General features: G+C 47.0%; 5 protein-coding genes across 5 annotated transcripts in view; 1 reads left to right on the top strand and 4 right to left on the bottom strand.

The window, feature by feature from the left end:
* The window catches only part of LOC117193553 (pneumococcal serine-rich repeat protein-like), a 191,839-nt gene that overhangs the window by 159,651 nt on the left and 19,006 nt on the right, over nucleotides 1–13,182 (top strand). The gene's annotated exons all lie outside the window — the stretch shown is intronic.
* LOC117193046 lies at nucleotides 6,173–7,230 on the bottom strand. The gene is made up of 2 exons (XM_033397782.1): nucleotides 6,570–7,230; nucleotides 6,173–6,514 (listed from the first exon to the last, which is right to left on the bottom strand). The coding sequence occupies exons 1-2, from the start codon at nucleotides 6,570–6,572 to the stop codon at nucleotides 6,173–6,175; spliced, it is 345 nt and encodes a 114-aa protein (XP_033253673.1). The 5' UTR covers nucleotides 6,573–7,230.
* Nucleotides 7,633–8,603, bottom strand: LOC117193045. Its single transcript, XM_033397781.1, has 4 exons — nucleotides 8,520–8,603; nucleotides 8,297–8,449; nucleotides 8,041–8,244; nucleotides 7,633–7,971 (listed from the first exon to the last, which is right to left on the bottom strand). The coding sequence occupies exons 1-4, from the start codon at nucleotides 8,601–8,603 to the stop codon at nucleotides 7,633–7,635; spliced, it is 780 nt and encodes a 259-aa protein (XP_033253672.1).
* On the bottom strand, nucleotides 9,176–9,849 carry LOC117193044. Its single transcript, XM_033397780.1, has 3 exons — nucleotides 9,779–9,849; nucleotides 9,562–9,714; nucleotides 9,176–9,487 (listed from the first exon to the last, which is right to left on the bottom strand). The coding sequence occupies exons 1-3, from the start codon at nucleotides 9,839–9,841 to the stop codon at nucleotides 9,176–9,178; spliced, it is 528 nt and encodes a 175-aa protein (XP_033253671.1). The 5' UTR covers nucleotides 9,842–9,849.
* Nucleotides 11,541–12,277, bottom strand: LOC117193043. Its single transcript, XM_033397779.1, has 3 exons — nucleotides 12,215–12,277; nucleotides 12,054–12,151; nucleotides 11,541–11,966 (listed from the first exon to the last, which is right to left on the bottom strand). Exons 1-3 carry the CDS (start codon nucleotides 12,275–12,277, stop codon nucleotides 11,591–11,593), a joined length of 537 nt encoding a protein of 178 aa, XP_033253670.1. The 3' UTR covers nucleotides 11,541–11,590.

Below are 13,182 nucleotides of genomic sequence, written 5' to 3'. Positions count from 1 at the left end.
TCGCGAACCTGTAACACGCATCGATGATGGCATAATCATCATAAACGACATAGTGGATACAATCGATAAACAGAACTACGCGAGGAAGTCTCCAGGATCAACAGTATCCACATTCCTCGACATAACAAACCATGAAGACGTACCGAGCTTGCCGTACTTTTAAAGGTTAAGTATGGAAACTTACGACACATCGACCAACTGGAATCAGGACTCGTAAGAAGACCGATAATATCTGGATTGGCTCCGAGAAACAGACGCCAACGTGACCTCCAAGTGCTAATTGACGGCTTAAAGGAATCCGAGGACGTCTTCCACTTAAGTGAAGGAGGAGTTAACACAATCGATCGAAAAAATATATAAAAACGAGGTGGAACGTTGTGAGTTGCTGCGGACACCGCAACTCTGCAGTTATACCCGATACTAAGTCAGTATGGCTCTCCTGCGGCAGACGCCGCTAATATTGAACCACACGACAAAGAGTGCGTGCGAGAGAGACAGAAAATCAGTCTGAGCGTGACGTCGGGCGCTGCGTAGCCACTGAAAATTGATTTCTTGCTTTTGGCTACAAAAATGATCCGATCTGATCCAGATTCAGCAATCTGATAGATATGGTCATTATCTATGATTCTGCGTTTTTAGTTTTATCGAATGTGCAATATTGTGGATGCAACAGATTTTCGTCTTTTGTGGGGGCGGAAGGGGGTGCGGCGAAATTCTGAGATATACGTTTTATAGTGAGATCTAACAGAAGTGCGGATACCAAATTTGGTTACTCTAGCCTTAATAGTCTCTGAGATTTGTGGATGCCCCAGATTTTCGTCCTTTGCGGGGGCGGAAGGGGGTGTGGCGAAATTTGGACACGAAACGGTCAAGGTCCGATATCACAGGAGTGTGGATACCAAATTTGGTTGCTCTGGCTCTTATAGGTTCTGAGATCCTTGAACTCATATTTTGCAATTGACAAAACCGACCATGAAACCTATGTGTTAGAGAGAGACAGAGCGAGAAAGAATGAAATTGTTTTCTTGATTCTGGCTATAATCATTATACGATCTGGTTCAGATTTTGCACTGTAGAAGATATGGTCATCCTCACCGATTCTGCGTTTTTGGTTTTATCGTATCTTTAAAAATGTGGATGCCACAGATTTTCGTCCTTTGTGGGGGCGGAAGTGGGCGGGGCGAAGTTTTGATATATTTTTGTAGCAGTGACATATCACAGAAGTCTGGATCCAAAACATCGTTGCTCTAGCTCTTATAGTCTTTGAGAACTAGGCGCTGAAGGGGACGGACGGACGGACGGACGGACGGACCGACGGACGGACAGACGGACAGACAGACAGGGCTCAATCGACTCGGCTATTGATGCTGATCAAGAATATATATACTTTATGGGGTCGGAAACGATTCCTTCTGGACGTTACACACATCCACTTTTACCACAAATCTAATATACCCCAATACTCATTTTGAGTATATTTTGGGTATAACAAGATCAGCCGTTATACAGGGGATGTTTTCCAGCGACACCGGAGTTTTGGGTACGCAACAATGTTGCAGAACGAGCAGTGAGCGTCGGGAGTGCTGGGAACTTACTTGTAAGCAGTAGAGCAGTTCGGGGGGAGAAATCAACCGCGTCGGCCGTCGCCACGCCTATCTCAAACCGAAAAAAATAAAATAAAAATTGAAAGAAATAAAATTAAAATTTATATATTCTTGATCAGCATCAATAGCCGAGTCGATTGAGCCCTGTCTGTCTGTCCGTCTGTCCGTCCATCCGTCTGTCCGTCCCTATCAGCGCCTAGTGCTCAAAGACAATAAGAGCTAGAGCAACGATGTTTTGGATCCAGACTTCTGTGATATGTCACTGCTACAAAAATATTTCAAAACTTTGCCCCGCCCACTTCCGCCCCCACAAAGGGCGAAAATCTGTGGCATCCACAATTTTAAAGATACGAGAAAACCAAAAACGCAGAATCGTAGAGAATGACCATATCTTTTAGACTGCAGAATCTGAATTGGATCGTATTATTATTATAGCCAGCATCAAGAAAACAATTTCATTTTTTCTCGCCCTGTCTCTCTCTAACACACACGTAGCATAGGCGGCTTTGCTTAGAGTAAAACATTAGCGCCTAGATCTCAGAGACTATAAAAGCTAGAGCAACCAAATTTGGTATCCACACTCCTAATATATCGGACCTAGACGAGTTTGTTTCAAAATTTCGCCACACCCCCTTCCGCCCCCGCAAAGGATGCAAATCTGGGGATATTCACAAATCTCAGAGACTATTAAGGCTAGAGTAACCAAATTTGGTATCCACACTTCTGTTAGATCTAACTTTAAAACGTATATCTCAGAATTTCGCCCCACCCCCTACCGCCCACACAAAGGGCGAAAATCTGTGGCATCCACAAATTCAGAGATACGAAAAAACTGAAAACGCCAACAACGTTGGCCGGACTGCCTGCAATGGGCACGGGCTTGGGCTCAGCACCAGCACTGTCCTGTCCGTCCCTGACTGTCTTCTCTGTCCGTTTTGCTAACCTCTATCTTCTCCTCTCATCACCCTGAGGCCCCTGTCCTCCTCTCTTTGGCTGCTCCGCCGTTCGCTTACCTTCTCTCCTGCACTGCTTGCTTGCTGGGGCTCTGGTATCTGAAATTGTTCAACTTCATCAGCAGAAAAAATGATGCTGCCGCTGCCTTTCGTGTGTGTGTGTGTGTGCTGCCAAATCACACCAAGACAGGCTACCCCTTCTAACCCCCTCTCACCCCACTTCGCCGGCTGTCATGAGTCTGAGCCGACGAGTCTTTGGTCTTTTGTCCTTTTTGTTTTCTGTCGCTGCAGCAGCAAAAGACCCCTAGTACACGGAGCACTTGAGCTTGAGCTGGGGTTGGGGTTGGGGTTTGCCGAGCGGTGAGAGGCAGTAGGGAGGAGTTAAGCGGATGCATAATACGGAAAAATGTCTTCAGAGAGGAGAGGCGGAGTAGAGATTCTCAAGCTGCTCGCTGCCTTATTTGTTCTTTATGGTTCTCCTGCCTCCACCCCTGCCAAGACCCTCTACCGCACAGTGTGACAAAATGCAGTGGAAAAAGCAATTAGGTCTTTGAGTAGAAAAGTGGGCAGTGTTTCGTAATCAATGGCATATATTTTTGTGTTCCTAATTCTTCGTTCCGCTCTCTGCCCTGCTCCCGATCGCTCGCTGCTCTCTTCGTTAGCGCTGCTGCTCTATCCCGGGCACTCTCAGTAATAGGCTTCCTCTCATGACAAATGGAAGCCGAAACTCGATGGCGGAGGGTGCGTGGCCCGCTAAATTTCTGTCTGTTAATTGCTGCCAAAAGTTATAATTAAACGTCTGTGCCCCAGCCACGGCTGCAGGCACAACTTTGGGGCAGGTAATTGACTTGATTGCAATAATAAAGCTCCCAGCCTGGGCACCGATTTGGAGCTGGTCTTTTGATTAATTGCTGCCAAGTGAGAGGGCGAGTGGACGGTGCCACAGCCACACTGGCACGCAGCAGACAGCAGGCAGGGGCAGCGGCAGCGGCAAGGGGCAACACTGCTGCAAGTTGATTGACTCAACTTGGCACTTTTCGAACCTTTTGTAGCTGGGCTGGGCGAACGCATTTGCTACGGCGTTCGTATCGGCCATGTCTATCTGGCCGGGCTCTCCACTTGTCTATGCTCGTATATTTGTCCATTGAAGCATGCAATTGATTGCTGCAACGGCCACAGCAGCAGCAGCAGCAGCAGCAACCTCCACTGCAGTCTCCTATCCCGTCCCCCCCTGGAACCCTGGGACTGACCCCCTCCACTGCACATCCGATCCTGCTGCGCTTTAATTGCCTTTTCATTGCAGCCCGTCGGCCTTTTGCCTCTGTGCCGCGTTGCAGTATCCCTGAATCCCTCAATCCCCGTCTCCCCGGGTTCCTCCCTCTCGTCTGTGTGTGTGTGTGTGTGTGTAATTTGTGGTTGTTTTTCTCTGTTAATGCATTACATGAATTTTAACAAGCTTTGCATTCTGACTGACTATCCGCCGCAGCTTTCCCCACGACACGCCATGCCATGCCACGTTCCCTGCCCCCTCCCCCTTTGTGGCAGCTCGAAAGCTCTGTGTGTGCTCCGATGTTTGCAATACAGCCCCAAAATATTCAAAAGCCCCGATTTGGGGACTGATAACCTCAAAAATAGATGGATTTGAACAGAGAATTGTACCTCATTTTGCTGGATTTTGCATTCGTGTCGTAATCCAATCACAATCGAGATCCGAATTGAACGGCAAGCAGGCTATAAATCTCCCTTATCGTTCGGATGATCCAAGTGGGGGACGAGAGTCTACGCAGATTAAAAGCCAGATCGAATGGAAATCACCAAACAGGTTCCGCCTCAAAGAGCAATCGCAAAATCAAAACTTGTTTGCCCCTTGCCACCCATTTCCCATTTCCCTGTGCCCACCGCCCCCCTCCACCCATTTTCCATTGCGCTCTGCCACTTTTCGAAATAATTGGCTGCGTTTTTGGTTAATTAGCGCAAAGGCAGCAGCGACAGCAACAAAGCTCTATCCCTGGCAAAATCAATCCGTCCGCCGGTCTGTCGGGCTGTCGCTAGGTTTTGAAAATGAAATCTCTTTTCTATGGCGCACACGCGCTTTATTGGCACTCAAATTGGCGGCTAAACTTTGGCGGCAGGCAGCCGTCAACAGCAGCAACAACAACAACAACTACAACGCGGATACATCTAGCTACAACAACAGCGACAACGATTTTGTCTGGCCGAAAACGCTGTAATTATTTGATGTCAGATAACCATTTATTGCCAGATACTGTCGTGACAGTAGCACGGCCCAGGGGTACGCCGGAGGGGGGTATCCGTAGCTGATTAGCGCTTAAATTGAACATTTTCAATATGCTAATCACACGGTGCACCCGAAGTTGTTGTATTTTGGATACTCCTTTGGCTAATATTCATTTATTGTTCAATTTCTGTTGTAATTCCGTCAATTGATTGTAGATGGAAATATGTATAATATAAATAAATAAATGGAAATGCTGTTGTCTGGTTCTGTTCTTGTTTTAGCTGTTCATTCGCCAAGTTTTAAAATATATTTGATTCAACGAATGGATTTTTCTGTTTCCATTTTTCGTTACATCTGTCCCTTTTCTCTCACTATTCTCACAACAACAGCAGTCGTTTTATCCCGCTCCCCTCCGACAGAGCACGCACATTGCACGAAGAAGAGTGTGTGCAAGAGAGGGAGGGAGGGAGAGGGAGAAACAGTGCAATTTCATTTGTTCCTTCTGGCTATAATATTGATCCGATCTAGTCCAGACTCGGCACTCTGGTAGATATGGTCTTTCTCTATGATTCTACAATTTTTCTGTCTTTTATAGATATAAAACACTGATAGTAAAAGGGTTTTCTGTGCCAAAGTGGAATATATGTATAGATATATAGTTCCAGCGAATCACTGGGCGACATTCAACGATTGTGCTTTGGGGCCACTAAGAACCCCGGGGTATTTCGCAGCTGCCTCCAATTCTCGATCCCCATAGAGGACTTCATTTGGCAGCAGTTCAAGCAGTTCCCATGCAGTCGCAACGTAAATTTTGGGGCAGCAAATGGAGCTGGGCTGGCTGAAAATGGGAAAAACACAGCACCGAGCACAGTGGTGGGGCCGCGAGGGGAGGCAGCCAGGCGGCTGTCATCAGCTGACAGCCAGCAGGAGCAGCACCAGGAAAAGGCAACAGCATGGGCTTCGGCTTTCAACAATTTGCAATAAATTAGCCGCTGCAACTGTGCAACTGTGGCACAGAGTTTCCCCTGCAAGGCAAGACACATTGGCACTTTTTCGCCAACGTGCCACCCCAACGTGCACACGCCTCCAAACACTCTTTGCCACAACAATTTCCAAACATGTCTTGCCAATTTCTCACTCGAGCAGTGGACTGCTGGATGCCGTGCCGCAGAGGCGATTCTGATCGGTTTCTACCTGGCCAACTTGACTCATCCGCAAGCCATTTTGGGACAGGAATAACGACACTTGCAGCTGGAATTCGGCTCAAAAACTCTAGGACCCTGGCACCCTGGGACCCTGGGACTCTGGGACCCTCGGACCGACATTTCTAGGAGGTTGTTTTTGCTTGCCTTTATTTAACGGATAAGTGCGACTGTTCACAACATCGTATTTGTGATTTTAATAATGACTTCCAACTTTTGGATCACTGTCGCGTGGCTGATCGTGATTAGAATCTTGTAGAATCCGTCGAGAAGGACTTGTGGCATCCCCTTGCCATTGACGGTGCAGCGGGTCAGGGTGTAGGTTTTCTTCGGGAACGGCGGCACATACTTGTCCTCGTACTGCGGCAGATCGGAGCAGTCGCCCAGGTTCTTGATCACCATGTCCTTGTAGTAGGTGTTTAGGTATTCGATGAATGTCTGCCTGGGAATCGACATGGGGGTCAGCTTGTAGTCACTTTCGGCGCCGGTTGTGCTCCGGTAGAGCACCACCTCCAGCTAAAAACCACACACTCGTCAATGTAGGTCGTTCAGAATAATAGTAGTCACTCACCATGAGGCTGTCGTCGATTTCGAGGTTCTAGTAAACGTTTCCCGAGAAGAAAAACCCCGTGCGGCCCACCCGCTCCATTCTCACCTGAATATCCAAGACGCTTTCGTTGGTGGAATACACGCTGACCGATTGGGGTTCACACTCCCAGTTTTTCTATAGATTTCATCGATCAAACTATGTATTTGTATCTGGTGTGTATCCTTTGGGTTCACCTTTGCGGCACAGCCATCGTACAAGGCCGAAGAAACGATCAGAAACGGAATGATGTATGACAACATCTCCTAAACACAACAACAACTGTTGGACAGGTTCCGTTGGCATCAGCCTTATATACACATACAATGGAGAGTATAATTAGCGGATCCGAATTACACTGGCAATTACAATCGCAAACACGAACAGATCATGTTCCCCGCTCCAATTTGGATTAGGAATGGATTATGGCGGACCTAACATTGGATTTTGCTCCCTTTTACATGGTTTAGTAAAATGCCAGCTCGAAATCAAAGCTATTATTATAGAATGTAGCTTGTTTTGACTCTGAAATGGTTGATCTCTCTGATCTACACATTTCTCTGCATTAGAGACACTCTTCTGTGCCGTGGAGAGGCCTTACACCCTTACATAAAAGGACTCTGTCACATGCCATGCCCCTAGATGGGTTTTCTCTGGATTTGTGTGAAGTCAACCATCTATTTAGAACGATTTGGATGCCAACAACAGCCACCTAGCAACCCGTACACCCAGATGAGGGCTCAGAACATCTTTGGAACATGCAGTTCCCAATTGAAGTGAGGAAAGTCCTCGGGAGATGGGCAAGGCGTTTTGCGTTTCGTATTTCTTTAAAGCAGAACAAGGTCAACAGGAGGGCAATGGCCACCAAAGATCATGCGATTTAAGATCAAGCCTCAAGAGTCTTCTGTCTGAAGTAACCCGAAGCTTTGGAGGACTTGGACGATTGTCCCCACCACCAGATCATAATAAAATATATCGCTTAAGAGAGATCTGGGAGATACAAAGTGGTTACAGGGAACTCTTGTTGCATGGACCATCCGGCTCTTTATTAGATCAATTTTGTGGTGACCTTCACAATGAGGATGCAGCCCCAATCCACCTGGCCGCTGGCCTTGTAGACGATCTTGTAGAACCCCTCGGGGACTATTTCTGTCAGCCCATCGCCGTTGACCAAGCACTTGTCGAGTGTGTAGACGTTCCTGGGCCAGGGCGGCAAGTAGTCGTCCTCGGACTGGACCAAATTGGAGCAGTGGCCGACGTTCTTGATGAAGGCGTCCTTGTAAAAGCCGTTCAGGAACTCAAAGAAGGGCTGCTGGGGAATGGACCACGGCAGGATCTTGTAGTCGCTCTCAACGACCGTGCTGCTGTGATACGCATCGGCCTCGATCTAGAGAGAGGTTGAGTGCAGTAGCCAAAAGCCTTCTGAGTTGGCCACCTACCATTGTGTTCTCATCCGCATCGTAGTTCCAGTCGTAGGCCAGGGCGGCACGTAGTCGCCCTCGGACTGGACCAAATTGGAGCAGTGGCCGACGTTCTTGATGAAGGCGTCCTTGTAAAAGCCGTTCAGGAACTCAAAGAAGGGCTGCTGGGGAATGGACCACGGCAGGATCTTGTAGTCGCTCTCAACGACCGTGCTGCTGTGATACGCATCGGCCTCGATCTAGAGAGAGGTTGAGTGCAGTAGCCAAAAGCCGTCTGAGTTGGCCACCTACCATTGTGTTCTCATCCGGATCGTAGTTCCAGTCGACGGTCATCGAACAGGCGAACTCGCCGCGCTTCAACCGATTGATCCTCCCTCCAATCTTCAGCAGGCTCTCGTCCGAACTGAAGGCAGCTATGGAGAAGGGCTCGTATTCCCAGTTGCGCTGTTTGTGGGTGGAGTGGATCGTTTGGGCATTATTCTGGGGCAAGTTATCATGCTCTATCTAACTGTACCTCTTCCATGGAGCTATGGACCATCAGGACCATCCACATCCAAAGGCCGGCGAACGAGAGCGGCACCGGGCAGCGGGAGAACATCTTGCAAAAACTGAAACTGAAAACTGATTGCATCGAACAGGCACCTATATAGCCCACGATCGGTGGATATATATTCTAGTCGAATGCGGCGCGTGGCTGCAGTAATTATCAAATTATACTTGTATACCGAGTATATTTCCTGTAGAATATAGTATTCGACAACGACATATTGCGTGTCCGGAACAAGAACAACTTTTTGATGCCCAATTCTTCGAACCGTTTCGATCGTTAGCGAATAAATGAAGGACTAGAGTGAAACCAAGGCGACTGGAACTTTCCCTGGAAATGCCGGCGTGTTCGAGATTCAAGGGACACAGGACACGTAGTAGTAGCTTCTGCGGAAAGCAGCTCTCTTGGCCTGTGAATGGATTGAATGTTGGATGTGTTTGTGGTCTGATCTGTATCGTCGCTAGCCTGTCAGGGATTCGGGGAGGACTCTAGTCATTCGTGAAGGTCCAGACCTCCCCGTCATCGTGCAAGGAATACAAGTTTCGACTTTCGAGTATTGATATCCCAAATGTGTGAAAATATAAATTTATTTTTCTAGAACCCTTTATTGGTTATCTTAAGGACTACAGTGAAACCCCATTCAGGCTGATTTGTCCCGGTGACTGTGAAGACAATCTTGTAGAAAGCGGGTGCAAGAACTTCCGGAAGCCCATCGCCATCGAAGACGCACTTGTCGATGTGGTAGGTGTCCTTTGGCCACGGCGGCTGGAACTTGCCCTCGAACTGCGGCAGATTAGAGCAGTGGCCAAGGTTCGGGATGGCCACGTCCATGTAGTACTTGTCGAGATACTCATAGAAGGTTTGCTTCGGTACAGCCCACGGCAGCTCCTTATAGTCCTTCTCCGCACCAGAAGTGCTTTGGCACTGCTCTCGACCTGCCGCGGTTGGATTAAAGAATTGAAAGGTTGAAAGATGTTGGATGTTGGTCACTACCCCTTGGGTCACCCACCATTGTGGTCTCATCTATATCGTATTTCCACTCCAAGGTGCACGAAAGGCCGAACTCTCCGCGCTTCAGACGTTCGACTTTGGACTCGATCTTCATCTGGCTGTCATCCGTGCTGTAGGTAACTAAGGACACGGTCTCGAAGTCCCAGTTTTTCTACAATTCAACAGTGGATTGTGTGGGGATTCTGTTGCTAGGAGGTCACCAGACCTCTACCTACCTTGCCCACGGTGCTGTGGAGCAGCCCGAGAAGCAGCCAGATTTTGATGGTTTTGCAAAGCATGGCGCGACTTGGAGTTGGATCTGCAACAATGTGACTGCGGATGGAGTATTTATACCCTTTGGTGCTTTCTTTTGGCTCTGCAATCACACAGAACTATCGTGTTTCCTCGCAATTAATTTTCCCCAATTATAATATCGTTATCCAAACTATTTTAGCCGAGATTAATGAAAAACGAGGGGGAACGTTGTGAGTTGCTGCGGACACCGCAACTCTACGGTTATACCCGATACTAAGTCAGTATGGCTCTCCTCCGGCAGACGCCGCTAATATTAAACGACACGACAAAGAGTGCGTGCGAGAGAGACAGAAAACCAGTCTGAGCGTGACGTCGGGCGCTGCGTAGCCACTGCAAATTGATTTGTTCCTTTTGGCTATAAAAATGATCTGATCTGATCCAGATTCAGCAATCTGATAGATATGGTCATTATCTATGATTCTGCGTTTTAAGTTTTCTCGATTGTGCAATATTGTGGATGCAACAGATTTTCGTCCTTTGTGTGAACGGAAGGGGGTGGGGCGAAACTTTGAGATACACGTTTTATAGTAAGATCTAACAGGAGTGCGGATACCAAATTTGGTTACTCTAGCCTTAATAGTCTCTGAGATTTTTAAATTCCCCAGATTTTCGTCCTTTGCGGGGGCGGAAGGGGGTGTGGCGAAATTTTGAAACAAACTCGTCTCGGTCCGATATATTTGGAGTGTGGATACCAAATTTGGTTGCTCTAGTTTTTGTAGTCTCTGAGATCTAGGCGCTAATGTTTTACTCTAAGCAAAGCCGCCTATGCGGCGAGAAAAAATGAAATTGTTTTCTTGATGCTGGCTATAATAATAATACGATCCAAATCAGATTCCGCAGTCTTAAAGATATGGTCATTCTCTACAATTCTACGTTTTTGGTTTTCTCATATCTTTAAAATTGTGGATGCCACAGATTTTCGTCCTTTGTGGAGGCGGAAGTGGGCGGGGCGAAGTTTTGAAATATTTTTGTAGCAGTGACATATCACAGAAGTCTCTATCCAAAACATGGTTGCTCTAGCTCTTATAGTCTTTGAGCACTATGCGCTGAAGGGGACGGACAGGCGGACAGACGGACGGAGGGACAGACAGACAGGGCTCAATCGACTCGGCTATTGATGCTGATCAAGAATATATATACTTTATGGGGTCGGAAACGATTCCTTCTGGACGTTACACACATCCACTTTTACCACAAATCTAATATACCCCAATACTCATTTTGAGTATCGGGTATAACGAGGGGGAACGTTGTGAGCCGCTGCCTTTGCCGCGGCCCTACTTTATTTATTTAAAATAATCTAAATTCGAAAAAATTCGGATGAACTGTTTGGGAGATTTTGATATACTAGATTTGATCAGTTTCCATTTTTCTTTACACGCACGGACGGACGGACATGGGTATATCGACATGACTGTTGATGCTGATCAAGAATATATATACTTTATGGTGTCGTAAACGCTTCCTTCTGGGTGTTACACACATCCACTTCCACCACAAATCCCCACCACAGAAGCCAGGTTCTGGCAAGAAGTTTGCTCTGCGACAATGTGATTTTGCTACACTATTTATGCCCTTGGGTTTTATCTTACAGCTTCGAAGCTTCTAGTTATCTATATCCTAGTACTTTCTACAATTGTAATTGCACTTTCCACATACGTGTGGGATCTGTCGGTTGGTATCCCAAATGTGTGAAAATTTCTATATTCTTTCCGAATCCGAAAAACAGTTGTCTAAAAAAGTTTAGCTGTTACCTTAAGGACTACAGTGAAACCCCATTCAGGCTGATCGGGTCCGCTTATTATGAATATAATCTTGTAGAAACCGAGCGGAACAACTTCCGGAAGCCCCTCGCCGTCGATCACGCATTTGTCGACGAGGTAGTTGTCCTTCGGCCAAGGCGGCTGGAACTTCCCCTCGAACTGCGGCAGATTCGAGCAGTGGCCAAGGTTATTAATGAGCACGTCCTTGTAGTACGTGTTGAGATACTCATAGTAGGGCTGCTTGGGTATAGACCAGGGCAGGACCTTGTAGTCGTTCTCCGCCCCAGAATTGCTGCGGTAAGCACTGGCCTCGACCTGCGGCGATTGGATTAAAAGATTGAAAGATCGAATGTGATTTCAATGGGTCGGATCACCCACCATTGTGGTCTCATCCGTATCGTATTTCCACTCCACGGCGCACTAAATTCCGAACTCTCCGCGCTTTAGACGATCGATTTTGGATTCGACCTTCAGCTTACTCTCATCCGTGCTGTAGGTTTCTATGGACACGGGCTCGTAGTCCCATTTTCTCTAGAATTTGACCGTAGATTATGTGAGGACTCTGCTGTTGGGGGTCACCACATCTCTACCTACCTCGCCCACAGTGCCGCGGAGCAGCCCGAGAAGCAGACAGATTTTGAAGGTTTTAAAAAGCATGGCGCGACTTGGAGTTGGATCTGCAACAATGTGACTGCGGATGGAGTATTTATACCCTTGGGTGCTATCTTTGTGCTCTGCAATCACACGGAATTATCGTGTTTCCTCGCAATTAATTTGCCCCATTTACAACATCATTTTAGCCGGGATTAATGGAAAGGGGGGAACAACTTGAAACCCGGTCCTCAGTCTTTATATTTGTGAGCTTATGATTTATTTCTGATCAGTTTTCATATTCTGTACATTTCTTTTTACGGTCTGTCTCTTTTTTTATACCCGATACTCAAAATGAGTATTGGGGTATATTAGATTTGTGGTAAAAGTGGATGTGTGTAACGTCCAGAAGGAATCGTTTCCGACCCCATAAAGTATATATATTCTTCATCAGCATCAATAGACGAGTCGATAGAGCCATGTCTGTCTGTTCGTCTGTCCGTCCGTCCGTCTGTCCGTCACCTTCAGCGCCTAGTGTTCAAAGACTATAAGAGCGAGAGCAACGATGTTTTGGATCTAGACTTCTGTGATATGTCACTGCTACAAGAATATTTCAAAACTTTGCCCCGCCCACTTCCGCCCCCACAAAGGGCGAAAATCTGTGGCATCCACAATTTCGACGATACGAGAAAACTAAAAACGCAGAATCGTAGAAGATGACTATATCTTCTAGAGTTCAAAATCTGAACCAGATCGTATAATTATTATAGCCAGAATCAAGAAAACAATTTTATTCTTTCTCGCTCTGTCTCTCTCTAACACACAGGTTTCATGGTCGGTTTTGCCAATTGCAAAATATGAGTTCAAGGATCTCAGAACCTATAAGAGCCAGAGCAACCAAATTTGGTATCCACTCTCCTGTGATATCGGACCTTGACCGTTTCGTGTCCAAATTTCGCCACACCCCCTTC

This window comes from Drosophila miranda, assembly GCF_003369915.1.
Source record: "Drosophila miranda strain MSH22 chromosome Y unlocalized genomic scaffold, D.miranda_PacBio2.1 Contig_Y2_pilon, whole genome shotgun sequence".
Classification (NCBI taxonomy): domain Eukaryota; kingdom Metazoa; phylum Arthropoda; class Insecta; order Diptera; family Drosophilidae; genus Drosophila; species Drosophila miranda.
Note: the sequence above shows the minus strand (reverse complement) of the source record. Positions and strands in the feature narration are given on the sequence as shown.

Bases quoted from the DNA above. Each gene is read 5' to 3' on its own strand.
- LOC117193043 (XM_033397779.1), bottom strand. From the start codon at position 12,277: ATGCTTTTTAAAACCTTCAAAATCTGTCTGCTTCTCGGGCTGCTCCGC. The intron at 12,152-12,214 runs GTAGGTAGAGAT...GTCAAATTCTAG, and splicing joins TCCGCGGCACTGTGGGCGAG to AGAAAATGGGACTACGAGCC. The intron at 11,967-12,053 runs GTTCGGAATTTA...AAATCACATTCG, and splicing joins GATCGTCTAAAGCGCGGAGA to ATCTTTCAATCTTTTAATCC.
- LOC117193044 (XM_033397780.1), bottom strand. From the start codon at position 9,841: ATGCTTTGCAAAACCATCAAAATCTGGCTGCTTCTCGGGCTGCTCCAC. The intron at 9,715-9,778 runs GTAGGTAGAGGT...GTTGAATTGTAG, and splicing joins TCCACAGCACCGTGGGCAAG to AAAAACTGGGACTTCGAGAC. The intron at 9,488-9,561 runs GTGGGTGACCCA...CAACCGCGGCAG, and splicing joins ATATAGATGAGACCACAATG to GTCGAGAGCAGTGCCAAAGC.
- LOC117193045 (XM_033397781.1), bottom strand. From the start codon at position 8,603: ATGTTCTCCCGCTGCCCGGTGCCGCTCTCGTTCGCCGGCCTTTGGATG. The intron at 8,245-8,296 runs GTAGGTGGCCAA...ACCTCTCTCTAG, and splicing joins ATCCGGATGAGAACACAATG to ATCGAGGCCGATGCGTATCA. The intron at 7,972-8,040 runs CGGATGAGAACA...ACCTCTCTCTAG, and splicing joins CTACGACTGGAACTACGATG to ATCGAGGCCGATGCGTATCA.